The 26,826-nt window shown below is 38.3% G+C and overlaps 3 protein-coding genes across 5 annotated transcripts in view; 2 read left to right on the forward strand and 1 right to left on the reverse strand.

Moving 5' to 3' along the window:
• Positions 1-11,025, reverse strand: part of LOC139977097 (DNA polymerase epsilon catalytic subunit A-like) — a 44,570-nt gene extending 33,545 nt beyond the window's left edge. For all 3 annotated transcript variants that reach the window (XM_071986143.1, XM_071986142.1, XM_071986144.1), the window contains exons 1-10: positions 10,890-11,025; positions 9,813-9,891; positions 9,377-9,503; positions 8,044-8,124; positions 5,813-5,950; positions 3,437-3,591; positions 2,580-2,718; positions 2,088-2,165; positions 1,088-1,195; positions 519-715 (exon numbers count right to left, since the gene is read on the reverse strand). In XM_071986143.1, the coding sequence (XP_071842244.1) occupies positions 519-715; positions 1,088-1,195; positions 2,088-2,165; positions 2,580-2,718; positions 3,437-3,591; positions 5,813-5,950; positions 8,044-8,124; positions 9,377-9,503; positions 9,813-9,877 (1,088 nt within the window). In that variant the 5' untranslated portion in view covers positions 9,878-9,891; positions 10,890-11,025. The remainder of the gene's footprint in view (positions 1-518; positions 716-1,087; positions 1,196-2,087; positions 2,166-2,579; positions 2,719-3,436; positions 3,592-5,812; positions 5,951-8,043; positions 8,125-9,376; positions 9,504-9,812; positions 9,892-10,889) is intronic.
• Positions 11,026-11,282: 257 nt separating this feature from the next.
• On the forward strand, positions 11,283-14,291 carry LOC139977327 (single-strand DNA endonuclease ASTE1-like; the record flags this gene model as incomplete). The annotated part of the gene is made up of 2 exons (XM_071986613.1): positions 11,283-11,303; positions 12,244-14,291. A coding segment is annotated over exon 2 (2,022 nt), but the record flags the coding sequence as incomplete, so codon positions are not given.
• A 6,392-nt stretch (positions 14,292-20,683) lies between these two features.
• LOC139977047 (uncharacterized) lies at positions 20,684-25,397 on the forward strand. Its single transcript, XM_071986014.1, has 3 exons — positions 20,684-21,224; positions 23,071-24,000; positions 24,272-25,397. The coding sequence occupies exons 1-3, from the start codon at positions 21,091-21,093 to the stop codon at positions 24,273-24,275; spliced, it is 1,068 nt and encodes a 355-aa protein (XP_071842115.1). The 5' UTR covers positions 20,684-21,090; the 3' UTR covers positions 24,276-25,397.
• The last annotated feature ends 1,429 nt before the right edge of the window (positions 25,398-26,826 follow it).

The raw sequence follows: 26,826 nt of genomic DNA on the forward strand, positions 1-26,826 counted from the left end.
AGATTCTAGGTTGAATTGAAATCAATATCACCGAATTACAGAAATTTTGCTCAGAAGGGAATGTAACCCTACTGCGGTAGCTGAAATGCAGTTTTCCCCTCAGAAAACGGGTACCCATTTTGTGCATTTTATCCGGGTACCCGACTCAGACCTAGTATGGAGCTCAACCATTCTGTTCTTTTTGAGTTACCATTTACTCAATCTAATGAGTATTATTCACATATACCCATATGTGTTTACATTCAGCCTAAGGACCCTGCTGTTTTCTCCATTGTTCAAATCCACATACCCTAACCTTAAGAATACCCCTTAACGACAGAATTCTCCCGAAGAGTGGTGATTCCTTTGAAACGACGTCTCATGACTTAGAATTCCTTCGTTCAAAGGCCTCAGTCAGAATACAGAAACAAGTGCAAACACACACACATGCACACACCATCGCCGCTGCAAAGAACGATCATTCCCTTCGGTAAAGTGATTAAAAAAAAACGTTGTGATAAAGAGGTTATATGACTTACCAATCAAAAAGGTCACCGTTGTAAGTGCTGATGATGTTTGGTCTGATTTCCATGATGTGTTCTATGAATTTCTGCAACAGCGCCAGTTCATTTTCTTCATTAAAGATGATGAATGGGCCTTCGTATTCTGGCTTGGGGGTGTATTCAAAGTCCTCCACATCTTCAGATACCACCTCTCGGTTGGTGATGAGGTACCCCTGGGAGCAAAGTTAAAGGTGAATGAGATTAAATAGAACCGAGCAGTATTAACTGCCAACTTTAAAGCTATTCGAATTTCATCAGAATGATAGCTTCACTTAAAAAATTTATGTCCCTTTTTGGATAAATACTTAAAAATATTATTAAGAACAACTGAGACATTTTCAGAGTGCGATTGCACTGGCAGCATCATTCACTCGGCTGTTGCCAGGTGCATTCACAAAATATTATCAAATTTGAAAAATTCATTTCTTTGCATACAAAGGGTCATGATGGTGGGATTTTGACTTAAAGACGTGTGAAATTTTCCAGTAATTTTGTTATAAAGCTTCAACCACCAGAAGATGTGTTTTTTTTTCTTCTTAACTGACCTGTCCATCCACCATGTAAGAGATCATCATAATAGAATCAATCTCAGCATCGGGAAATTTGAGAGGCAGCTTGGTGGTCTCGATGTCGTATGCCATGACAACAGGGTCCTGCAAATATATTGTAAGACAAAGTAATATTAAATTAAAATTTCACGATCCTCAAAAAATATTACTTTTTAATTTCTATTTTTCCACCAGCTTTGGTGATGTTGATGTTGTATATCATAACAACAGGTTCCTGCCAATAATAAAAAGGTATTAGTTATGTAGAAAACATAAATGTTCAGTTCTAAATCAACTGGTTGCATTTCACTATTACTAACTATATGAAAAAGATTAAAAAAAAAACATATCAAAATAATATTACTTGGAATATCCAATTAACAACCATATTTTCACACTTAACTAGCACAGAATTCCCAGAAAAACAAAGACAAACTATTTCTTCTTGCCTCAAAATGAGAAATTAGTTGATATAATTCAGCCATAATGGTGAATGATGATGATGTTTAACATATTAAAAACCATGATTTGTATGTTTAGGAGGCTAGGCCTCAATATACCACACCCTTTCTGAATGGTCTGGGATAACCTTTTATCATAGCACAGTGAAACTTAAATAGAATTCTAGAGATATTATTAATAAATCATTAATTTTATGCATGATCATATTTAGGCATCTGGTCTTCCATATTTATTGAGGATCATTGTGTATGAATTATTTTTATGCAAATGTCTTTGCACTGTAAGATTATCAGATTCACTCCAAGATTGCCAAATTCTTCGAACCGTTCCACAAAAACGATAATGTCAAACACGTTTTTCCCCAAAAGAACCTTACTATTATTTCATTATTTTTGTGCAAAAGACACCTATTTAAAAAAAAAAAAACCTTGGTAAACAAAGTTGAACTATTCCTAGCAGATTCAAATATAAACTGAATGAAATGCTTGAAAATGGTTGCACAGTAACGGTTGATAAGTGTCCATGTTTCACTTACCGGTCTGTCCAGTAAATCATCTCTATGTTTAATAATCGGTGCCATTGAACCTCTGCCTTGTACAGAATACCAATGACCCTAGGAGATGAAACAAAATCATATTTTGAAAACTATGACTGTTGCCATACAAGACTTTCCATATTGATATATTTATCGTTAATTTCGTACTCGCCCAGAAAGGTGCATCGGTCTTAGATATACACAATGCGTCACACAGGCCTGTCATCTCAATCCTTGCAAAAATCTTCTTGAGAGATTGTATCTGAAGAAGATCCATTCTACCAGGATCGGAAAAATTTCAGGCCTTGAAACTTTTATAACATTTTAACCTACATGTAGCTTTATTACATCAGAAATACAATTTGTAAGCGCTTTTGCTTAACTTTCTCTTCGTGATTGATTGACACATTATTGCTCCTGTATTATTTCATCATTCAACAGGGTTGGTGAATAGTTTAGCAGAATACTATGAAGTTGAAAATGGTCACTCACTACATGTATCTTTTCATCGATTGCTACCCTAACGTGGTACGGTACATCGTATTCTCGTATGTCTATGATGTTATCCATCTGGTCTGTGAACTTTGGTTTAGAAGCTGTAGCCACGGACGAACCCTCTCCCGTCAGATGGCTTGAGAAAAAAATTAAAAAGGTACAGATCAAGTTAAATTAAAAAAGTCATGAAGTTAGGTAAGAAGTTGGCACAGAGGTAGTGCATGCATTACTTTTTTTTGAAAGGGAGGATGGAGGGGGCTGGAGAGGGGGGTGTTTGGGGGAGAAGAATACAAGTGAAGGGGTGAGTTGGCATATGGAGGACGTTTGTGTACAGCAATGAATTTTGCAAGTTATATCAATATCAATTCCGAAAGTTAAACAATTTTTGACAATTTTGAAAAGAAAAAAATTCAGGCTGAAATTCTTGTCTGCATGGGAAAATACTCATTGCTATTCTATTCATAGTTCTCATCAGTTTTAATTCCATGTGAAAATACAGTCTTATTGAGAGACAGAATTGCTATGAGAATGAGAATTGCTATGAGTTTCCCATAATGCAAATAAAAGAAACCAATACTATATGCCTCTTTTGTTGATAAATATAGACAGAGATGAATACTGCAATAAGGTCAACAAGTTTGAAATCCTAGTTTAAATGATGAGGCAGAGTACATTGCCTCCACTCGGACAATATCACATAAGGGGTCAACAAGTTTCAGAACATGGATGAAATGATGTCTTAGAGTACACTGACCTCTTCCCGGACAATATCCCTAACGACAAACCTTCATAGAGGAAGTCATTGAAATGTGTCACACGGTCAACTATATTGACCGTCGAGCTGTCTCATTTACCTCGCCAGAAGAGATGTGTAAGTTGTATTGGCATTCTCACGTTCTCTGTTCTTCCGCACTTTTGACATGAGGAGTCGTTTGACTTTAATAAGGTCGTTGACCGAGTTGAAGGACAGCTTTAGATAGTTTCTCTTCAATCCGACAAGATGATTAGCCTGTGGTATTCAAGAGAGTAAGAAGACAGAATAGAGACAGTTGCTTGAAAACTTATAGATTCTACTTCACTTTACTTGAAAGAATGGTTTCAGAGGAAGTTCTCGTTTTCGAATGATGCAAGAGGAACAATTTTTAAGCATCGTTGTTGAAATCTGCGTTTTAAATTTTTTACCATTTCAAAATAACAACATTTGACTGAAACCTTGTCTGACCGGTTGACCAGGATAACAGCAGTCGCAATCCCATGAAGCCAAGTTTGACTGGTTGAAACCCTACTCCCCCCCCCCCTTTACTCAAGGAGGTGGATAACAGCAGTCTCAATCCCATGAAGCCAAGTTTGACTGGTTGAGCACCTACCCCACCCCTCCTCTTACTCAAGGAGGTGGATAACAGCAGTCTCAATCCCATGAAATCAAGTTTGACTGGTTGAACCCCTACTCCCCCCCCCCTCCCTCACTCCATGTGGTGGTCAACAGCTGTCTCAATCCCATGAAACCAAGTTTGACTGGTTGAACCCCTACCCCCCTCCCTTACTCCAGGAGGTGAATAACAGCTGTCTCAATCCCATTAAGCCAAGTTTGACTGGTTGAACCCCTACCCCCCCCCATTACTCAAGGAGGTGGATAACAGCAGTCTCAATCCCATGAAGCCAAGTTTGACTGGTTGAGCCCCTACCCCCCCCCCCTTCCTCTTACTCAAGGAGGTGGATAACAGCAGTCTCAATCCCATGAAATCAAGTTTGACTGGTTGAACCCCTACTCCCCCCCCCTCCCTCACTCCATGTGGTGGTCAACAGCTGTCTCAATCCCATGAAACCAAGTTTGACTGGTTGAACCCTTACCCCCCTCCCTTACTCCAGGAGGTGAATAACAGCTGTCTCAATCCCATTAAGCCAAGTTTGACTGGTTGAACCCCTACCCCCCCCCCCTTACTCAAGGAGGTGGATAACAGCAGTCTCAATCCCATGAAGCCAAGTTTGACTGGTTGAGCCCCTACCCCCCCCCCTCCTCTTACTCAAGGAGGTGGATAACAGCAGTCTCAATCCCATGAAACCAAGTTTGACTGGTTGAACCCCTACTCCCCCCCCCTCCCTCACTCCATGTGGTGGTCAACAGCTGTCTCAATCCCATGAAACCAAGTTTGACTGGTTGAACCCTTACCCCCCTCCCTTACTCCAGGAGGTGAATAACAGCTGTCTCAATCCCATTAAGCCAAGTTTGACTGGTTGAACCCCTACCCCCCCCCCCCTTACTCAAGGAGGTGGATAACAGCAGTCTCAATCCCATGAAGCCAAGTTTGACTGGTTGAACCCCTACCCCCCCCCCTCCTCTTACTCAAGGAGGTGGATAACAGCAGTCTCAATCCCATGAAACCAAGTTTGACTGGTTGAACCCCTACCCCCCTCCCTTACTCCAGGAGGTGAATAACAGCTGTCTCAATCCCATTAAGCCAAGTTTGACTGGTTGAACCCCTACCCCCCCCCTTACTCAAGGAGGTGGATAACAGCAGTCTCAATCCCATGAAGCCAAGTTTGACTGGTTGAGCCCCTACCCCCCCCTTCCTCTTACTCAAGGAGGTGGATAACAGCAGTCTCAATCCCATGAAATCAAGTTTGACTGGTTGAACCCCTACTCCCCTCCCGTACTCCAGGAGGTGAATAACAGCTGTCTCAATCCCATTAAGCCAAGTTTGACTGGTTGAACACCTACCCCCCCCCTCCCCCACAGCAGATTGGCTGTCTGTGATGTCATCAGGGTAACTTAAATGCTCATTGAAACATGTAATAAATCTATGATAGTTTCCTTGTTGATTTCATACATTTTGACTGTTTTAATTCAACTGTCAATGTTCTTTGTAGTTACAAAGAATTTCATTGAAACCTTCCGTAGAAATGTTTTCCCTGTCCTTAAATCAGTGAAACATATTTTCAGCAATTATGATGATATCATTCATTCTGCAATTGCCAGAAATATCACAAAATTGATGAAATTCATGTTGTTGTGGTATGTGCTGTGAGGACGTGGTTTTGACCTAACCATGCAATGTTGCTTAGCAACCACCATCCAGATATTTGAAACGACAAATGTTTATTTTGCAATTTGGTTGTTCATGATTAATCATGAGATACTGCAATGTTTAAGCTGCATATAATGGTCAAAAACAATTTCTGGGGCCGTACGTCGTATCAAGTAGGGAATTCAAGATATTCTTTTTCCTTACCAGGTCCAAATCTTCCTTGGCAACTGTTTCAATCAATGCAAGACTTCCCACAAATTTCCGGGTCAAAAATGAGGACACTTCCCGTTCGCAGTCTTTCCTCGTAGCAACGTAAAAGTATGGTTTAAAGGGCAGAGAGACCTGTGGAGAAATGATAAAGAGAAATATATGACATTGTTTAATATAACTTGAGTGGCATGCACACACTTAACTAACAATCCTTTAGATAAGGCTTACTGATGCATGCAATTTTCGTAACTTTTCAGTTGACTGTATTTTGGAGCTGTACTATTTGTGATTCCGTCAAATTACACATTTTATGTAACATAGTCAATAACATATATGTAAATCAGAAGAAAAAGGATCATTAGCTATTATTCCCTTGCCTCTTGTTTGTCTGCAGCTCTACTATCATTGATGATTATTCTATTCAATTTTTTCGTTGAAGATTTCTTTGTATGCAACTGCATAATATTTCAAATCAAAGGAGCTAATTTGCAATCAAAACTTTTGTGGAAATCCCTTCAGTGAAACTTTTCAGAGTTTATATTCACAGGAAATTCTACAGGGATGTTTTCCCCAATGTCTTTGAAGACATCTCATCTTCTATAAAGACTGGCAAACCTGGGTCCACGTACACAGCATATATATTAACTGATGCTGCGATTTCCAGCTGGGGACAGTGGCTAAAACATTGTTGAAATTAATGCATACCCAATTTTGATTGTGATATTCACCAGTGAAAGCAATACTAAGATTGCTGTAAGAGGTCCAAAGCTGCTACATTAACCAGTCCATTAGTATGGATGGAACATTGACACTTAATGCTATGTAAACCATCATCAAGTAAGTGACAGCAAAACAGCACAAAGGCAAAAGTACATGAAAATATGGTGGTATGTATTACTTTGAATGTCCCCTAACTTTAAACACTGTGCTATACACATGTAGTTGTATTGAAAGACACTAAAGGTGCCCTGTTCAAGAAATCAAACTGTTATCTCTCGTTTTCCACCAAAATTTGATCTATGCAATCTCGATCAAAACGGCTGAATAGTGAAATAAAGGAACATATAATTTTCTTTTGATTTGAGGCACTTTCATGATTTTTTTTTTTTTTCACCAAAATTTAATCTATGCAATCTCGATCAAAACGGCTGAATAGTGAAATAAAGGAACATATAATTTTCTTTTGATTTGAGACACTTTCATGAATTATTATTATTATTATTTTTTTTTTTTTTTTTAAATAGTGAAATAAAGGAACATATTATTTTCTTTTGATTTGAGGAATTTTCATGAATTATTTCACTCATTAACTGGAATTATAAAATTAAAATTAAACAATTACAGCATGCACAATATTAGAAAACCTTAAGACTTTCGAAAGCATACATCTCATTCTGGAGATAGTTGATATAGCGGTCAAAATAGTCACATAGTGGAAGGAAAAAACTTAACCACAGCGATGGGAAACAGAGAGATTCCTTCTTTGAAATGTATCATTTGAGCTCAATTTGTGTCGATGTTACCATCCCAAAATAAACAGGAAACAAAAGTATGATTGTGGAAAGATGAAATTTTACCTACCCTATCTTTATTGTTTTTTTTTCAATTCCTAAGCAAGTCTATTACAGATCTCATCAAGGAATGACATTTGAGTCTAGATCTTGCATAGCAATTGGTATATATAACTGTGATTATCATTTATCAGAACCTAGTCAAATCTGACCTGATTTCTGTGTAGAAAATCTTGTCATTTTTGTAGTATTGATATATAATGTAAAATATTCTTTAGCCATTCATTTGGACATACATCATGACTAACAAGCCTAGACTCAAAACAGACTATACATTGGAATTTTTGGTGGGGGGGGGGGGACAAGTGGTAGATGTGGATTGAGGGGCATGGGAGTTTTGAATGAAGGGGGGATGGGAGTGGTATATGAAGGGGGGATGGGAGTGGTAAAAGCTTGGTGAGAAATGCCTCTAGAGTACAATATTTGCCAGACTTTTCCAATACAATACCAATTATCTGCTGCCATCTTACTGCAGAAAAATTGTAATCAACAGCACTGAAACAGATGCATTAGATATATTTAAGCTTCCAAGGGACATTTTTTGGGATTGGTGGATGAGAGGGGGGGTGGCAAGGAGGAGAGGGTGGGGTCAGGGGAAGCTTGACCGTAACAAATGCTTAGGACACTATTCCAAGCCTTTTCCAAAACAGTTACCTTGAATCTTCCGCCATCTTCCTGCAGAAAATAGTAATCAACAGCACTGATCAGTTTTTTATTCTCATCGAGAATGTCCGCCTGTCGAGAAACAAGAAAACAAAAAAATTGTTCCACTTGGGTACTTCCAGCATCTGCTTGAGTTTGCACCGTAGCAACTGTTGCTGCATAGTCGACTTGATGCAAAATTGGTCCACGTTTTGGTGTGGAATTAAGGTTTCAAGGTCCATGAGCTACTTTCTATAAAAAGTGGCCCATAGTTCTCTGTGGAACTAGCAGCCATTTCAGCGTAACCAGTGAGACGTTGATTGGTTGGATGTTTCGAAGAATTGATAGTTCTGGCTCTTGGCATATTTTCTCTGGGATCTAAGGGAGCTGATGTTGGATAAGTTTGTGGGAGCCATGCAGCCAATGTAACAGCTTATTTTCAACATTGGTCAGTTCTCAAATTTTAACATCAAAACTTGATATATATATATGCCTAACAATAACTTTATAACCAATGTTCCTAAAGCATTGGCTACTTAAATCACTGGTTAAATCACTGATTGTAACATTTTCGGGGATGAGCAAAATACCCTGTAAAATATATCATTAAGTAACATTTCCACTTGTTCACTGCACAAATCCATTGGATTAATGTGATGGTAATAGAATTTAAGGACATATTGAGCTGTTCTGTACATTGCCAGAAACAATATGCACCAAACCTTTGTAGTCGAGTTGAGAACTTTTGAGAAAGTATTTTTAATTATCAGAAAATTTAGGCTCACTAAACTTAGGTTATCAAGCTTAAGGCACTCATACCTGATCTACCCAATTACAGTGTCTGTATCTTAATTTATGAAGTTGTTACTGCTCATTTCGACCAATCAGGTCGTGCGGGCCTGTTTGTGATTTGTGTGCTCTCTGGTCTGGAGTATAACATAAAAGTGAGTCAGTATTTAGACTCATCAATTACATTAGGACTTTTTTGATCTGTTATTTGTACTTCATCCTTTGTTCCTTGCACTATGCCTTACATAGAAATATAAAGTCATCCTTCAACTGTGACCAAACTCTCCCTCCCAATTTAACTACAGTGTATTATCCTGTTCGGACTCTGAAATCTTTATGTAAGGTATGGTCATTGCTGCCGCAACATAGAAAAAACGGCCTTACAGTAACTTTTTAATGCTTCATTTTGGAAATAGTTCACAGAACAATATATACTTTGTAGTACATTCTTTTCTTCTCTTTCCACTGCAGAAGAGACACTTTCCATGTAACCAAATGTGACAAAACATTCACACGATGGATAAACTTGAACTGATGTTTAATTTTTAGTTGTTACCGGGTGCATGTTCATCAGCCATCCAACACGTTCCTGTGGCTCCTTGTACCTATCAAAGCCATAACGAGAATCCAACTCGTCGCTCAACACTGCCCTTTGAAGGCGAGCTTCTGCTGAGGTATCTTCCCTGAAAAATGGCAAAAAATAGGAAAGATTAAAGGTATTGTTTAAAACCATAAACAAACGTCTCTTGTGACAGCAAATTCTCCTAAACTTCTGTTAAATCCTCCAAAAGATTTGTTTTCCTTCCAACATTAGTTTTATTACAGGCCATATTGCAAAACGAGAAAATAAAATTGTAAAAGCATGTTAATGCCAACCCTAATTTCTGTAATATATGTTGCCCCTTTACTTTTGTAATGAAGATGTAATAAACATTGCCACATGGATGAAGAAGAAAAAGTTTGAAATCAACATGTTTGTGTTTGACTCTCACCATTGCTTGGAGCCACTGTTGCCAGACCTGTCAGCAACATATCTGCCACTGTTTTGGAGAACCATTACCACTGTTAGGACTGAAAGAATACCAATGTAGAAAATGCATGAAGAATGAAAACACAAACAAAGTGTAGGGATGACACAGGAAAGTCCGACAAGCAGACTTGAATATACATTGACTATGTATTGCATAGAGTCAAGACAACTAATTCCAAGGTATCACCTCCTGAAAACTAGTTAGGTTTTGGTACTTATATACAATACAATACTCCTACTGAGTTTAGTTTTAGGGCTGGTAGAACCATCCTGTGTGAGTTCAAGCCTTCCAAGTTACAGGTCCAACATTAGGCCTAGGCCTAGTCTACCCTCAGTCATGTTAACCACCCTGCAGCCATATCAATAAATTAATGACCTCAGCTGCCACGTGAATAACATAATCCTTTCCTAAATTTGCAACAGGCAGCTGGACAAAGATTGAATCCCATTTTGTGAGAAACATTTACTAGGTTAGACATGGATCCAGGCAAGGCCTAATGGATTTATAACCAACATGTACTCTTACAAAATCTAGGTATGCCTAGTCCTTAATAACTGTATTACTAATAAGTAAAAGTATTTAGTAATACTACTAGTATTAGTCTATTAGTACTACTAAGTAGACCTAGCCTTGGCCCTACCAACCCCATTGAAATCCCTTTCAGAACTGAAACTTATGCACCCTACAACTTAAGCTAAGTAACTACCAGACTATAGGCTGGTGTGAATATATCACTATTAAAAATCCTTCTGGGTAAATATCCATGACGATTCAAGCCATGTAAACTGTAGGGGCCTAGCTTAGTTTTTCAAGTTGGGTCTAGGCCTACATTACATTTACACTTTGGCTACGCTACTGTAGACTGTAGTGTAGTTTACACTAGCCTAACTTATACAGGCTAAACAATACAGACACAGGCTTAATTTTACTTTGTTATATAGGCCTAGCTTTGTCTACTGTACCCTCGGCGACTATAGCTTTACCGAAATAAGCTAGCTTAAGTCAGTTTAATGCTCATTTCATGAGTTTCTAACTCACGTTTTATTCTATCCGATGCGTCCAATAGCAATGTTCTACGTAATTACGGTAGGTAAACACCGTGAAAACTGAGATCGCACAATAGGTACCTGATGAGTTGTATTGCTTCAGCGCGGTTTCTCATTTCAGCTGGGCTTTGACTTTGGCGCGAAATTTGGTGACGTCATCACATATGGGTAATCACAACAGAAGAGGCGCTGTTGGTGGGGATTCCCCACATAATATAAGCCGTAGTAAATTATAGCCGAAAACCGTTGAATTCGTACTCGTCCATCGTGAAACCCTGAAAGGTAATGAATTGTGTGGTGAAAAGTGTTCTTTTTCTTTTGGTTTTGCCATCGTGTGAAGAGAACAACTCATACGATCCGCGTTCGGAAATCTCAAGTTAAAGCGTAACATAAGGCATACTGTAATGTAAGTTCGGCCTAACTAAGGTAGGTTAATACAATATCAAACTTCCGAGATTTGATATTGGCAATGCGGCACTCCAGTTGCACGAAAGTATAGAAGGCAGCTACAGTAGGTACCTAGTAATAGTATATTTGTAGGGCATGGTATGTAGTGTAAGAGTTATACTACATGCTATTGTCATCTTATTGGTGATCATTGTTATGTGCACTTACCCATTATTGTTATGTTAATGTCTGTATGGTGTGCCTTGCAGCTGGTGTACTGCACTGCTGTATGCAGTGCAGTGTTGGAGGAAATACAGCGAGTTCTGCACTTACTACCAACCTGTCAACATCTCTTCTATTGTGCCTAGTCCATCCATCCCTTTAAGTTGTAGTGTACTCTACATATTAGAACATTTAAGATCTATAGTACTTGCCCTACGACCGTTGGCCAATTGGCAAGTTTCAATCGTCATGCCTAGCACATAACAGGATTATCTTTCCATATGTGAAGTTCAAAGAGAATGAAGGCCAAGGCCTAACTATTTGCAATACTTGATCCATGATGCCATATGTCATTACTTGTAGTTGTAGGTTTCTTAAACATCATCGAATCTGTTCTTGTTCTTTTGTTGTGTCCTTCGTACAGACTGGAGAAACATTGTTAAAATACATGTACCCTAACATGTCAGGTATTACATTTGTCAAAGTTGTAAATATTTCAGGCCCTTAATTAGGCTGACAAAATTAGAGTCTTGTAACCTAGTGCAAGGTACCTGACAGGAACTGGCTTTCCAGGCAATAAGGTAGCTGGGCAGGTTAATTGGTTTACTAATTGAATATATTAGCCTTTCAAAATCATGAAATATCTGCAAGAGAGAACATAATATCAGTGCTGTCTCTCAAAAAAGTAATGTTCCTGTTTTTATTTGGCTTTATGTTCTCCATGTTTCCATCTTCAGAACTGAGGGTATCATTTTGCAACAGAATGGGTGTCAAGGGTTTAACAACATTCGTCAACCAGCATCAGCAGTTTTTCGAGAACTATCAACTTCACTCTACAGAGCTGGTCATAGATGGATATGGGCTCTTGTCACAGCTTTACTTCAATCGTACCATGGACCCTGGAAACCATGGAGGAGAATTCCAGAAATTTTACACCCATTGCGCCCACTTCTGCCAAAACTTGCAGAACTGTGGGATACGACCTTACGTTGTTTTCGATGGCGCATACGACATGGACGGCAAAAAGTGTGAAACGATGAAAGAAAGACTCCAACAGAAGATTGGGAGTGTCAGGTCCATCAATCATGGGAAACATGCATTCATCATGCCAACTATGGCTAACGAAGTCTTCAAGAAAGTCCTGCGGGATTTCCAGGTCCCGTTTGGTTTCTGTGATTTTGAAGCCGATAGGGATATAGCAGTCTTAGCTAACGCGCTTCAGTGTCCAGTCCTAGGACAGGATAGCGACTTCTTCATTATGGATATCTATAATGGTTACATTCCCTTTGATAGACTCGAATGGAGTCACCCATCCTCGTTCTCTCCAAAGCCAAAGAGAGGATATAGTTCACAACCTGAGAAGAAGCAGAATTTTATCCGATGTCAGAGATATAAATTGAGGAAGTTTTGCAGCTACTTTCAGGTCGAGTCTTGTCTGATGCCTCTCTTTGCCTCTGTTTGTGGGAATGATTACCTGCAATCTATATCCCTGAGTGGATTCTTTGGTGCCACTAAACAACGTAAGCCTGACGGAAGGCCCCACCCGCGACATAAAGGTCACAATAAGTTTTGTGAAGTGTTACATCATCTCACCTTTTACAAGACATACAGAGAGTGCCTGGAAGTGATCGTTAAGCAGGTTCCCCCGCCTGAGAGGGCAACGACTGAATTAGCTCTCAGAGCTTCGTGCGATATGTACGAAGTGTTCAACGAATCTCCAATCGTTAAATTCTTCGAAGGAGAGGATGCTGATCTGTCAACGAACCTGCTTGTTAGAGATCACGGCGTCCCAGCATCATTCGTAAGACTCCTACGCCAGGGAGAAGTCCCTTTCATGTGTCTCATTATTTATCTCAACCGGATGTACTTTCTCGGTGCTCAAGTTGAAAAGATCAGTGAAATGCGGTCTAGTGACTGTTCCTACGATTTACTGAGGGCCCTCACAGGCATAATGCTAGTAGATGCTGCCCAGGAGAGCCAATCAAAGGGCGAAGCATTGACGATAGATATCTACGACAGGGACAACATGCACGTGAAGTGCTTCGAGGTAGAACCACTTTGTGAAATTCCTCTCTTCGGCATGGTGCCATCTTTCAGACGAATCTCGAACACATCGAAACATCAGCGCCGTTTACTTCTACTGGCTTGCTTGGAGGCTAAAGATATAAACCTGAATGGCATTCCAGAACAGTTCCAACTTGTCCTTGTGGTCACCGTCTACTGGTTTCGACATGCTCAGCCGCAGGTCCCTCAGAATCTTCTTGTTGCCATGGTGCTTGGTTGGATCCAGGGGGTAGCTTGGTGTCAGCATAATGCCAAGCTCCGCCCTCTTGCAAACTGGGCCGAAGCCGGAGGATTTAATGCTATTTTCCTTTTGCCTGACTATGAGTCAGTTTTGCATAATTTTCATGACTTAGCAACAAGACCACGACAAAAGTTTCTTAATCTTGATGCAAGCCACGGCCTAGCCCAGTGGGTCGCCTGTTTCCGCATGGCCGAATACATCAACGTTTTGTTGATGCAAGTGTTTCCAAGAGCTGATATGACTGTACTCTTCAACGGTTTGCTGATTCACAACCTATACCATACCCTGATGAGACCTTGCGAGAACCCCCATGAAGAAAGGATTGATACGTTACTGCCAAGAAACAGTCCGGCAAGATGTCTCTTTGAACAATTGATGGGTTTTCTTTCCCATCATCTTGGCTTTCAGGAAACATTTGACCAATGGATACCCATAGATTCTCAACAAGGGAAAAGGAGTCATCGCGGAGGTGGTAGGGGTAGGGGTAGGGGAAGGGGTAGGGGTAGGGGTAGGGGTAGGGGTAGGGGGGGACGAGGACGTGGTGCCAGCCGTGGTCAACGGGGTAGAGGTGGATCCAACATGAACCCCAGAGGTGGGAACACATGATATCTCTGCCAGGTCTGTTTGCTCAGGACTGTTAATGTTGTTTACAATTTCCTAGTCAGCTCCATGGTCTATATTTTCTGAGGAAAATTTTTAACAAAATGAAATTAAGAATAAAAGAAAAAAAATAGGATTGGATTCTGCTATTGAGATCTTTGCATTGGAGAATGGAATGTTGGTTAGGTTAGGCTTTATACTGTATATACATTTATAACATTCTATATAACTGATCGAAGAATAACTCTTCGGAAAGGGTGTTACAAGATAGTCAATTTTAAAATGAAGTTAGCAGTTGTGCCAAGAAGTGGAAGGGAAGAGGTGTTTGGAAAGGAGGAATGGCTCGCACTTGGAAAGTTTTGCATAGTTTTTTTTAATTCTATTTGTCAAATGATCCTCCAAAATATAGTCCAAACACACATTCCTCATCCCCTATACATCATATTCTTGTTTGCACCAAGGTTTTTAATATTTTACAAAATCAAGATATGCTCTTCCATAGAACTGTTCATATCTTTCTCTGCAATTTTGCCCCACAAAAGAAAAAATGCCTTTGAATTTAATCAGCAATTTTACCAAACCTTCTTACTCAAAATACTCTTGCTTTTATACAAACTTGTTCACCCTTGGATATTTTGCATATTTGCACCCTGTGGGAGTTCATTTTTCAAACAATTTTTTATTTCATTCAGGTATAACCTTTCCATCATCCAGAGTTTCCAGGCACATTTTATAATAAGTATTAATCATTCGTAAATGACATTATTAACATTAAACCCAACAATAATTTACTGATCTATGTGATATATAGAGCAATAGCTGTCATAAACTCTCCCCACCCCCCTCTCCCCTCCTCCTGTCATCACTCCATCCTCCAGGACACACCCACCCAACGACGGTCCTTAATATTGGACTATGTGACAGAGATGACTGTCATGAAGAAATTCTCACACAGCAATTGAATAAAAATCTGAATCCGTTTGGAAGTTTTACAGATTTCATGTTCCTTCACACACAATGCTGAAGACTCGATCAAGTCTAAATATGATATCACTAAGTCACATGTGTTTTAGGTGCTTTTCATACTATCCTTTGTTTATCACAAGCATGTTTATTTCATATTTGGAGATGGGTTTACCGTTTTGCAAATGCTGATATCTAACATATTTAAGCTCTTTACATGATGACCTAGTTATGGCACTGGTTTCAACTTACCTTGAAAATGTGGAAAAAAAAGAGAGAAAAAAAAACAGAAATTGAAGTGTTTTAGGACATCACAGATTAACAAAATGACCACTTCCAGCTTCTTAGTTGGGATATGTCACAAACGGAGCAAGATCTTTCTCAGCTGAAAGCCACTGTGTGGGGGCCGTGGGGGGGGAGGGGGAGGGAGGTGGTGTTTGTTCTGCACAAAGATCTTTCGGCTTATAATGATAGTGAGTTTTTTGTATTGAAGCTTAAGTAATTAATTCAAATAAATAAAGTGCAATGTTATGGGTCAGCTAACAACCAGAAAATGATCAAATCTGCTAAAAGAATACCTGCCTTAGGAAATAATCATCCATTTTATAAAATCTGCTAAAAGAATACCTGCCTTAGGAAATAATCATTTATTTTTTATACCATTTTATACTATGTAGTGTGACTCATCAGTAATATTTATAAAATTAAGCTCAAAAAGTTAATATAGCAAGTTTAATGAATGATATTGCCATAACTATTTTGCTGCAGAATTTTCTCGTATTATTTCCAGATGTCGACAATTGTTAAAAATAAGACACATGTCAGATAATTGAGGAATGGTGCTCCAAGAAAAAGGAAAAAAAAAAACTTATTTCAACAAGAGTTAACTTTTGAGCCACAACTGACCATTTGTATATTTTTGGTTTTTTTTAGTATCCATTCATATTATATTGTAAATCAATCTTTTTGTTGATCCAAGATTTTTTCTTTCTTCATATGTTGCTGGAAATATGTATTGATGTGTTTGATGAAAAACAGTAGGTTGTATGTCTGGCGCTCATATCATTGGACAGTTTTTCATAACACAGTTTTCCTTAGTTAATCTATATAATGCATGATATTGACAGTTGAATTCATTTTGTTGCATTTTAAAGCTGTGTTGCCCTGTTTGGTAGATTGTTGCCTCGTGCTTGTACCTGACTGAATGTTGGTGTTTTACAAACCTTGCAAAAGACTACTTTAATATGTGGCTGATAAAAAAAAAAAAAAAATAGTATGACACACTTCGCTGGACAGTGGCATGAAAACTTTTCAAAGTTTGACAGTAGCATGAAGATTTTCAATTTGTTTTATTTTCCTCTCTTGTATTGAGGGTGGGGGTTCTTAACTTCCCTTGACTGTTTTAGGTCGGGGCACTGTGACACTTTATGGAAAGGTCAATGGCTGTTTTAAGGGTGGTTTTAGCTCTGGAGTCGTAGATGCCCCCTTCAATGTATGGTGGGGGGTTGGGACTGAACTGGGGCTCCCTGTTACAAATGAGTAGATGTACTGACGTCAAATGGTGCATTTTACTGTATATTAATAGTGTAATATTGGATTTGCATTTAGCTCTTAATGGAAGCATGTGCTAATAAAGACTTGCTTTTTTATATGAGGTTGCCATGGATGTGTTCACCAATAGCAGTGGTCTTATTTTTCATCAGCAGATTGGGAGGTGGGTAAGGGGATCCTGCTCACATCCTCCCTTCATGCGAATGCCACTGTTGCTGGATAGCCTGTTATTGGTCAGCGTTTTTATTATGATTATTTGGGGGGGGGGGGTGCTGTTTTTTACTCCTTGCTTAAGGCAGAACGAATCTATGCAATAGTGATGGAGTGTGTATGTGAAACTTGCTTGTAAAACCTTATAACTCAAAAAGTTGATAGTGAATTAACTTCATACTCGGCATGTGGATCCGTCTTATTGAGTACACCAACCATATTCTTTGCTGTGAAGTTTAATGGTCATTTTTGGTCAACAGAGGTCAAAGTCTGAACACTTTGTTAACAGATAACTCAAATATCAATTCAACTCAAACTCAACTTCATACATGGTTAGCAGACCCAGCTTGGTGAATACAAGAACCCTATTGAAATTGCTAGAGGTCATATGTCATTTCCGGTCAACACTTAAAATCAAAGTCTGAAAATCTCAAGAAGTACATCTTTCCTGAACTCATACATAGTATGTAGATCCAGCTTGGTGATTGCAAGAACCCTATTGAAGTTGGTAGAGATCAAAGGTCAAATGAGGTCATGAAATAGGCTCAATGGTTGATGCCAAAAAAGTGAGTGCTAAAAATAAGAGCTGAAATTTCTGAACTTTTGTGGTTCTCACTTAATTCTTGGACAAATTTAACTCACTTGCTCTTCATTATTCAGATAGTTATTTGGAATCATGAGCAACTTGTATAGCAAGGAATCACAAAGCCAAATGGCTTTCTGGTTCCTGCATATGCTTTTATAATTATACATGATAGCCACATGTTTAACATTACTTTAAAGTGCATTTAAGCTGTGGTGCTGTTCCTTTGACATATTTTACCCACCAAAAAAAAAAAACATGGTTTTTGTAACAGGCAGACGACTGCTATTTTGTGTAATATTTGAATTAAATATGTTACTGAAAAGAAATATTGTGTCATCTTTTGTTCGGGGACGGGGGTTAATTTTTTTGAGCTCAGTTTTCCTATAAATTCTCGAGGTAAATATGGATTGGTGTTTTTCTTTTGGAGGGGGGGGGGAGGGGGGTAAGCTGGAAAGGTCGCCAGGTGAATTTTTCAACTAACTGCCCTTGAAATCCTGGAGCTGGGCCCGAGTGAACAAAGCACGAAACCTAGTTATCTTACTTCCGGAACACGACTTGCGTTTGCCGAGATATCTTACTTATTTTGAGATGAGACTCAATGTTTTCTCGGAAATTCGCCGGAATGGAACGCAGCTTTAAACAGAAGGAATTTTGCATGATTTTGGTTAACTGATTAGCCAACTTCACACTTCTGATGTAAACAGTAGGTTAATGACAACACAATATCACATACACACTAACCATACAATACAAGTGTGATTAAGCCTTCATAATACCATGTCTTCTCTATAGGACATACCTGCGAATTATATGCGGTTCATGAAAGATTACAGCCCGGCACGCTCCCGCACTGATCACACCAAACCAAAGGCAAGGAATACCTTTCAAAGAATAACGGTAAGTTAAACACTCTATATACTCTATATATTTATATATATATATATATATATATATATATATATATATATATATATATATATATATATATATATATATATATATATATATATGTTGAGACTAGTGGAACACTAGTCTCAACAACAGGAAGACGGTAGGGTCCAACTGGTGTTGATACTAGTCTCAACTAGTATCAACATATATTCCGCTCTGTCCACTGGACATAGAGCACTCTGCGCCAAGATAGACGCCAACCAACCAACTATATATATATATATATATATATATGTATATATATATATATATGTATATATATATATATATATATATATATATATAAGGTTGTGATTTTAGTGAGACACAATTAACATCATACTTACATATCTTTAATTGTTTTGCTATTAGATGTAGGCCTATCCATTAAATGTCAAATTATGCATAGGCGTAGGAACAGTGCCTTTCAGAAGGGACTGCTCACCCTATCTGGTGGGGTAGCTAGGGGAGAGGATATATGTCTTCTGGCCGTTAGTTTTTTTTTAACCGCAGTATTAACTCGTTGAAATGGAACCTTGTATCAGCTAAACTATAAATATAGGCTATTTCCAGAAATCGCCGAAAGGTCAATATTTGGTTTGATGTAACTCATGATGGACTTACTGTCAAGTTGTTTTCGAGAAATTTCGACAAAAACTCGAATCAATTATATTCACGCAATTTAGAACACATATAACTTTGGATGACGTATTGGAAATAGTCAATGTCCCATCTGGGCATGGGCGCAGTTCCTGTTGGGGACAGTCAGACACCCCATCTTTCGCGACTGCACTTTTGTTCCGAACTTTTTTTCGATACATTTGTACCCACTGGCATTCACTTCACAAACTTATTAGCCACAGCCCCCCAACCCCCAACCAAATATTTTTGTGAAAATTTGGGCATCATGCTGATAACTTTTCGGTCACCTACTGAAAGAAAGATAACTTGCAATGTGTTTTCAATGGTTAAACTTATATTAGTATTACCATTAATATTGTAACGACTTCCCCAATAATTATAACCAATATGGGAGGGTTAGGCTATAACACGGAAAATGATTGTATGTTATTGACATGCGATGTAAAAACCGATGCATGTCTATATGATATGCACATTAACATTTTTTTTTTTTGGTTATATTTTTCAGGCAAGTCGTTACAGCCCCCCCCCCCCCCCAATCAAATTGGGCTCCGACGCCTATGACGGTATTTCTATTAGGCAAGCAAGTATTGCAAATAATGGAGAGTTTCATAAGGGAACAAGAAGCCCTCCTTTCAGTGGTGAAAACAAGGAAACTTCAGTGGTTTGGTCATGTAATTAGACAGAAAAGGCAGCCTGGCAAACACTATAATGCAAGGAGGGACAGATGGGGTACGAAAGAGAGGCAGGCCGGTTAAAACCTGGATTGACAACATAAAAACCTGGACTTGGATGGACTTCAACCAGATCGTAAGAACAGCTGACGATCGTAAATGGGGAAAGCTCAATTGTGTCGTGTCATCATGTCGCCCCAACGGCCCTCAAGCTATGGCACATAGATATAGAACGCCATCCTCTGACCTTGAACTACCAAACGCTTGGAATAATTATGAAGCCAATTGGTTTTGAGGTTAGCCCTAACCTGGCACCTCTCTTCTCCATGCGTATAACCTTGACATTTTCACGACTATGACTGTACGTAACGTGCATATGGTCTGCAAGATTTTTTTTTTTAGTTTTTGAAGTATATCCGTATACCCGTTTTCATGTATAGGCATGCCAGCAATAATTCCAGTCATATGGTTCCCATTCATTTTTTTTTATCATACAAACAATCAGCTTATATACCAGAGCAGAAGTTTCACGGAAGCCTTATCCTATTCTATTATCACTTAAAAACTGTACCACACTGCAGGAGATATACTGTAAATATGGATCCGGATCCACCCGTATATCATAACCTCCTGCTAACCAGAGAGCTCCATAGCTGATGACCTGTGTTGAGAGTTCCTGTATACTGATGCAGTAGGGGTTAATGTCGCACCCCGTAACATCAAATATTGTATTTTCTTTTGTCTAGAATTCTTTTGTTTTCATTTAAGGACGTCATCCGCTCATGCATTGTTGTGATTACCTAAAGAAAACCGGAAATATTCCCATCCTGAACAGAAACCACCAATCTAGTCAGTTTGGAATAATCGCGCTCCGTATAGGCTATGCGCTCAAGTGCAAGCCTTGTTATACCAAGCAATTTACTACCAGAGAAAGGATGCATCGTTGGTTTAGATAAGGAATTATCATTGTACCATTCCAACCTGGAATGATTAATTTTTGCTTTACATCATGTAACTTCTCATTTTCCGTTAATTTTAAAGGTTCGAGTAACGTTTATATATATTTATTTTTCTGGTGAAAGGAAATTCGGGAGAAGAAAAGGAAACTGATATCTATTTGGTAATGGAGAAACGTGCGACAGTGGTAACGTTGGTTATTGTCACTCTTACTGTCTACGTCATAATATCGACGGTATATATATCGAACGAGCCATTACCGGCTATCTGTATCCATCCACAACGGTATCACCGTGATAGGTAAGTCTTACCAAAACATATTGAATATGATTTTCAGATGAAACATGTTAATCATGTTAATCATCGTAAACAAATTGTTCATTTGCAAAGTAATACTAAAAACACAAAAAAATACGAGAAGACAAAATGAAATGAAGAAGAAGAGAAAAAAAGCACACACATTTGGTGCTGTTGTTAGGCCTAATTTTCGGCTGGTATTTGTCTACATGGGCAGAGTTCAATCAAATTATAAGGTTATTTAGATGTCAGACAATTTATTAATTGATATCTTGAGAAAGGATAGTTTAAAAGGACAAATTTATTTGCGACCGATGCAAAGATAAACATATTCTAAGCATCCTGGTAAAATTTGCATTACAATGCCTATATACGTATACCTTTTTCGATAAAACAGTCTTAAAAGTTGACGCGCTTTGCAGCAGAAGTGAACAAGTGTGATGGTCATAGTAGCACAGAGTTAAATTTCATTTATGCTTTCCAATAGCAATAACCTACAAATCCCTACAGCCATTGGTATATAGTGTTTAACTTCTCATCCCCTTACATACGTATAAAGATGTAACCCTATAAGGTCAAAACAACAAAGTGAAACTTTAAGGGAAAAAATAGCATTTACTTGATGTGCGTTACTATGCTGTCACATAAGTTTGCTTCAAGCTCACTAAAATGATTATGATAATGATAACGATAACGATTACGATAATCATAATCATAATAACAATAAATGAAAAAAGTCAATAATAATATTTATTATAATAATAATAATATTTATTATAATAATAATAATATCATAATATTAATAATAATAATAATATTAATAATAATAATATTTATAATAATAATAATAATTATTATTATTATGATTATAATTATAATAATATTTATAATAATCATAAACATTTAAAACATTTTGAAGCGAAAGCAATTTGAAACGGTACCCCATAACGTATATAGCACTGCAGAAATTTAAATGGAACCGTTGAGGTAGGTGAACGAACCCTTGAATTTCCCCCTCGAGCACGTATCGGTCTTGCATTATTTTCTCCATATTTGTATATATAGAGCCATTCTCTTCAATGATAAATTGTACATGATGAATTGGTTGTGTTATAACAAACATGGGACATTCCATATTTGATATACTGAATTGTTAATGCAACCGATCTCTGTGAATGGGCTAAAATATTGGCATCGTCTTGATAGTGTGATAATTAATAAAGCTGACAATAAGACCAAAAACAGCTTAGCAGAGTTATGGATCGGTTTGTTCTTTTTTAAAAGTGTAATGCTTATTAAAACATTAAACCAGAGAGTTGTAACACTGATCCTAGTAAAAGTGTCTCCAAATATCGCACTACGTTTGTGTCACCTGTAACATAACATATAACTCAGTACAAAATTGCGCACTTGGTTGGCCACAAAGATAAACAATTACCATACATTGTTATCCAGATTTGTTCAGCATAGAAAACCGCCTTTTTGGGTAGTGGGGGGGGGGGGTGTGGGGGGAGGGGTGGCGTCTCACATGTTTACATCACTCAGGCTGTTATCTTTATGTGCCTAACCCGATTAATACGAATCGTTTGTAGCCCCCAAATACAATTCGTACGTGGTATAATATCGAAACATTGTACCCAGTATATAGAGAATGAAATAGCTTATCATTATAGATAATGCAAATATATCATCCACCCCACCCCCACCCCTCCACCCACTGTTCTCACCTACGTGTGTCTTTATATGACTACATACAATAGTATTAAACGTTTGCAATCTCCGATATAATTTATACATTATCAATTCAGCCTCGACCGTTTACTAATTGCTACTTATTGTCACTTGGCAGATTAACTGATGGCGCCCCAGAGGATCGTCAACCAATGTCAAGTGATTGCCACACGATGTTCAATGCCAATAGCTGCAATAGCCTTCCAAACTATTTCCTGTATCCGTCCGTTCGTCGTTCATATTTGAATACCACGATTAATTTTGTTCACATCGCTAAAACTGGTGGCGACACAATGAGACGATGCCTGACGAATTTAGCTTCAAGTGGAGGACTGAAACCACCAGTAACCGTCGATTTCAACTACGCATGCCAGGGTACGCGAGACCATGGCAACGTGGATATTTCAATGGGACATTGTTCGTCTGGTATGTGTGACGTCATCAATGCAGCACAACCGAACCGGAAGTGTTCAACTTTCACGATACTTCGCGAGCCGTTCGAGAGAATGACGTCACATTATTATTACCTACGCCAATGCGCCAATACGACGATGATTGACAACACGCATGCTCAGAAAAGCCGAAGCATGAAGTTAGCTGATTGGGCACTTCTAACCGGAAGTGAAACTCGTAACAAGTTTTTTCGAAAGGAAGAACTAGTGCAACATACAAATGGATCGAGATTTTGCAACGTCGAAAGTGAACCTTTGCAAAACTTTGAAAATGATATTTACATGGAGAATATATTACAAAATTTAGATAAACATTTAGGTGTGATTGGCTTAACCTCAGAATATGAGATGACACTAAAAATGTTACAAAGAGCTTATAGTCTTCCATTTTATGACCTTTGTAAAGATTTTTTATTAAACAAAGGAACGTATGGAAATAGAAAAGATGTTTCTATAATGAAGCAAATTAAAGCTAACGCAGTCAGACAATTGAAACAGAACCAAAGGGTAAAACAAATGTTACACCTCGATATAGAAATCTACGAGAAAGCAAAAGAAATATTTCAAAAACAAAAGGAATTAATGAATGATATCAGGTAATGAGATAACCAATACTAGAAATGTAGCAAAACAACCTAAGTTAAAATATTCAATTAGGAGGCCTGCGTCATAGTGACGTCAACGATAATGTTTGAAAAAGATAAACCGGAAAATTTTTGAATTTGTTAATTGTGATCACTATATTTTAGCTTCTAACACACCCTTATATACTTTCTATGTTCTATTTTCGGGGTTTTATTTAAACTTATTACTTACATTTCACTGAATGACGAGCATAAACATCCTACTTTGTTTTACACTTTGCAGGTAGAAGCCGTACAGCCTAAATGGACTCCTGCATACATGATATGTGGTAATCCAGCAGAACCTCCGGTAAACTAACATTTGGTCGACGCAGCATTGACGACATTAATCATTAACGAGCAATATTGGCTGGCTGAAGTTTCTTCATTAAATTAAAAATTCCCTTCATCTTTACCTTTTTTAATTTTTATGATCATAATCCACAGATCATTTTTGGCATCCTGTATTACAGACTTGTAGTAAGTTCGTACTTGTTATCCGTTGTGGATTTGTACTCGTAGCACTAAGTTCGTATTGTTATTGTGTTATTGCATATCCGCTGTGGATCTGTACTCGTAGTACTTGTAGTAAGTTCTTAATCATTCTTACCCCCTGTGGATTTGTACTTGTATTAATTCTCGGGACATTATGAAAATCTAGTACAAATACTTAGTACAATAGTAACTATACTCGTACCCGTGCTTAGAGCCTTGTAATTATCTTCGTACTCATCACAAAGGGGTATTCAACTAGTACTCAGTGTACTCATGCTGTTGTACTCAGTGTACTCATGCTGTTGTACTCAGTGTACTCATGCTGTTGTGTGTACTCATGCTGTTGTACCCAGTGTACTTATGATATTGTACTTAGTGTACTCATGCTGTTGTATGTACTCATGCTGTTGTACCCAGTGTACTTATGATATTGTACTCAGTGTACTCTTGCTGTTGTACTAAATGTGAGCTTCTCTTCGTACTCATCCCAAGGGGCGTTCTACTTATACTAAGTTTACTTATGCTGTTGTACTTAGTGTACTCATGCAGTTGAACTCGTACTACAAGTTTGGTTGCAGGAACTAAAATGCGTTAGTAAATCTGATAAAATTGTTATTTATTACCATACAATTGGTCCACAATTTCAACTTTTTATACTCTCTAAGTGTCAATCGAACAGGAAGTCTTATATAGTTATTAGGTTAAACTCAGATAATGTTATATATTAAAACCAACGGATATCTATAAACGTCTTTACACAACAAATGCAATATGAAGAAAATATGTACCGTATTGTGAGGGAAATAAATCATGAAATCGATTTTTATTTCCATAATATATTTCGTCAATTTGTTAACGCCGAAGATTGATGCAGAGTTGGTAAGACTTTCTTGTTTTCTTTGACACTGAAAATAAGCGCGCGATACCTCACATGATATGAAGACAGGGTTCACACCAATAAATTGTCTTAAAATTAATGTGGGAATTAAATGCTCAAAGACAATTAGCTTATGTATGAAACCACGGAGACTACAGTTTTTGGTGTTTTTGTTTTGTTTGACTTTCATAAACACTGAACGGTCGCGAATATTCACCCGCCAGCCGGACGAATAAGACAGTGCGCTCTTACTATCTGCCTGAGAGCCGAACAAAAGTAGGAAGTGTGCCCTCACTATTTTGCCCGGTGGCCGGTGCAATAATGAATTCGCGTAACCTTATTAGCCCGACAGTCGAGTAAATGAGACATTCTCCGCTTACTCATGCTTAATCTTGCTGTCATATATGAATCTATACATTCGTCATTGTTTCTCGTCCGACCGCTGGATGAATAAAGTATTGCGCCAACACTGTCATAATCGTAAAATTGAGCACTCTGATTGTAAGTAGTCGCTAGCGGGCGAACACTATAATAAGTGATACATCCTCATTCGTCCGGCTGTTGGGGAAAAAAAAGACAAGCCGAAACTGAATGCATGGCAACACAACATGATATGAAGACAGGATTCACACCAACAATTTTTTTTTAAATATAAGTAGATGCTCAGTGTTCACTTGAAATTTCTCTTTTTTGTTAAGCCTGGGTTATCCAATAGGCAGATGGGACAGGTGCCTATTGGGCCCCTAATATCAACGTTCCCTCACGTTTAAGGGTAGTTTCTGTAAAATTTCCGAAAATGACGGCACGTGCGAGTAACGGGAGCCAGCAAACTTAATAAAAGTAGGAGGGGAATTAATAGGGAATAAAGTATATAAAACCTTTAAGTGTCTAGAATCTAGACCCTTACCTAGAACCTTACAAAAATCTAATAGGAAAAATGTATATGGAACTAATGGCCGCCCGGTCCTCCGTATACAGAGTGGGGCACAGCTTCCTTACGAGAATCCAATAGAAAAACTGCATACGTAAACGATAATTCTAATGGCCGTCCGGTTCTTCGCATACACGGTGTGTGCGCTAACGCTTAACAAACTGGGCATAAACTTGCCAATAGTTATCGCTCAGACCGCCGTCCCGTGCAATGATAGCTGTCGCCTGAACCTCAAAATCTATGGAACGCCAAAAGGACCACGGTGACATGTACCACTACTAATTCGAAGTGTACTACTACTAATTTGGAGTGTACTGCATCTAAAATGTCACGTACTACTACTAATTCGAAGTATACTACATCTAACATGTCGCGTACGTCTACTAAATTGGAGCGATGGCGCTATGCACAATCTTTCCGATACCATGTCATCTAGTTGCGCATATGCATTAAAATAGTGATGAAGAGAACATATTTACTCTGTTGATTCAAATTA

The sequence above is a fragment of the Apostichopus japonicus genome, chromosome 12 (genome assembly GCF_037975245.1).
Source record: "Apostichopus japonicus isolate 1M-3 chromosome 12, ASM3797524v1, whole genome shotgun sequence".
In the NCBI taxonomy this organism is placed as follows: domain Eukaryota; kingdom Metazoa; phylum Echinodermata; class Holothuroidea; order Aspidochirotida; family Stichopodidae; genus Apostichopus; species Apostichopus japonicus.

What these genes read in the sequence shown, in the direction of transcription:
- LOC139977047 (XM_071986014.1), top strand. Translation starts at nt 21,091, where the DNA reads ATGGAGAAACGTGCGACAGTGGTAACGTTGGTTATTGTCACTCTTACT. An exon ending in CAACGGTATCACCGTGATAG is followed by an intron (nt 21,225 to 23,070) that starts GTAAGTCTTACC and finishes GTCACTTGGCAG; the next exon opens with ATTAACTGATGGCGCCCCAG.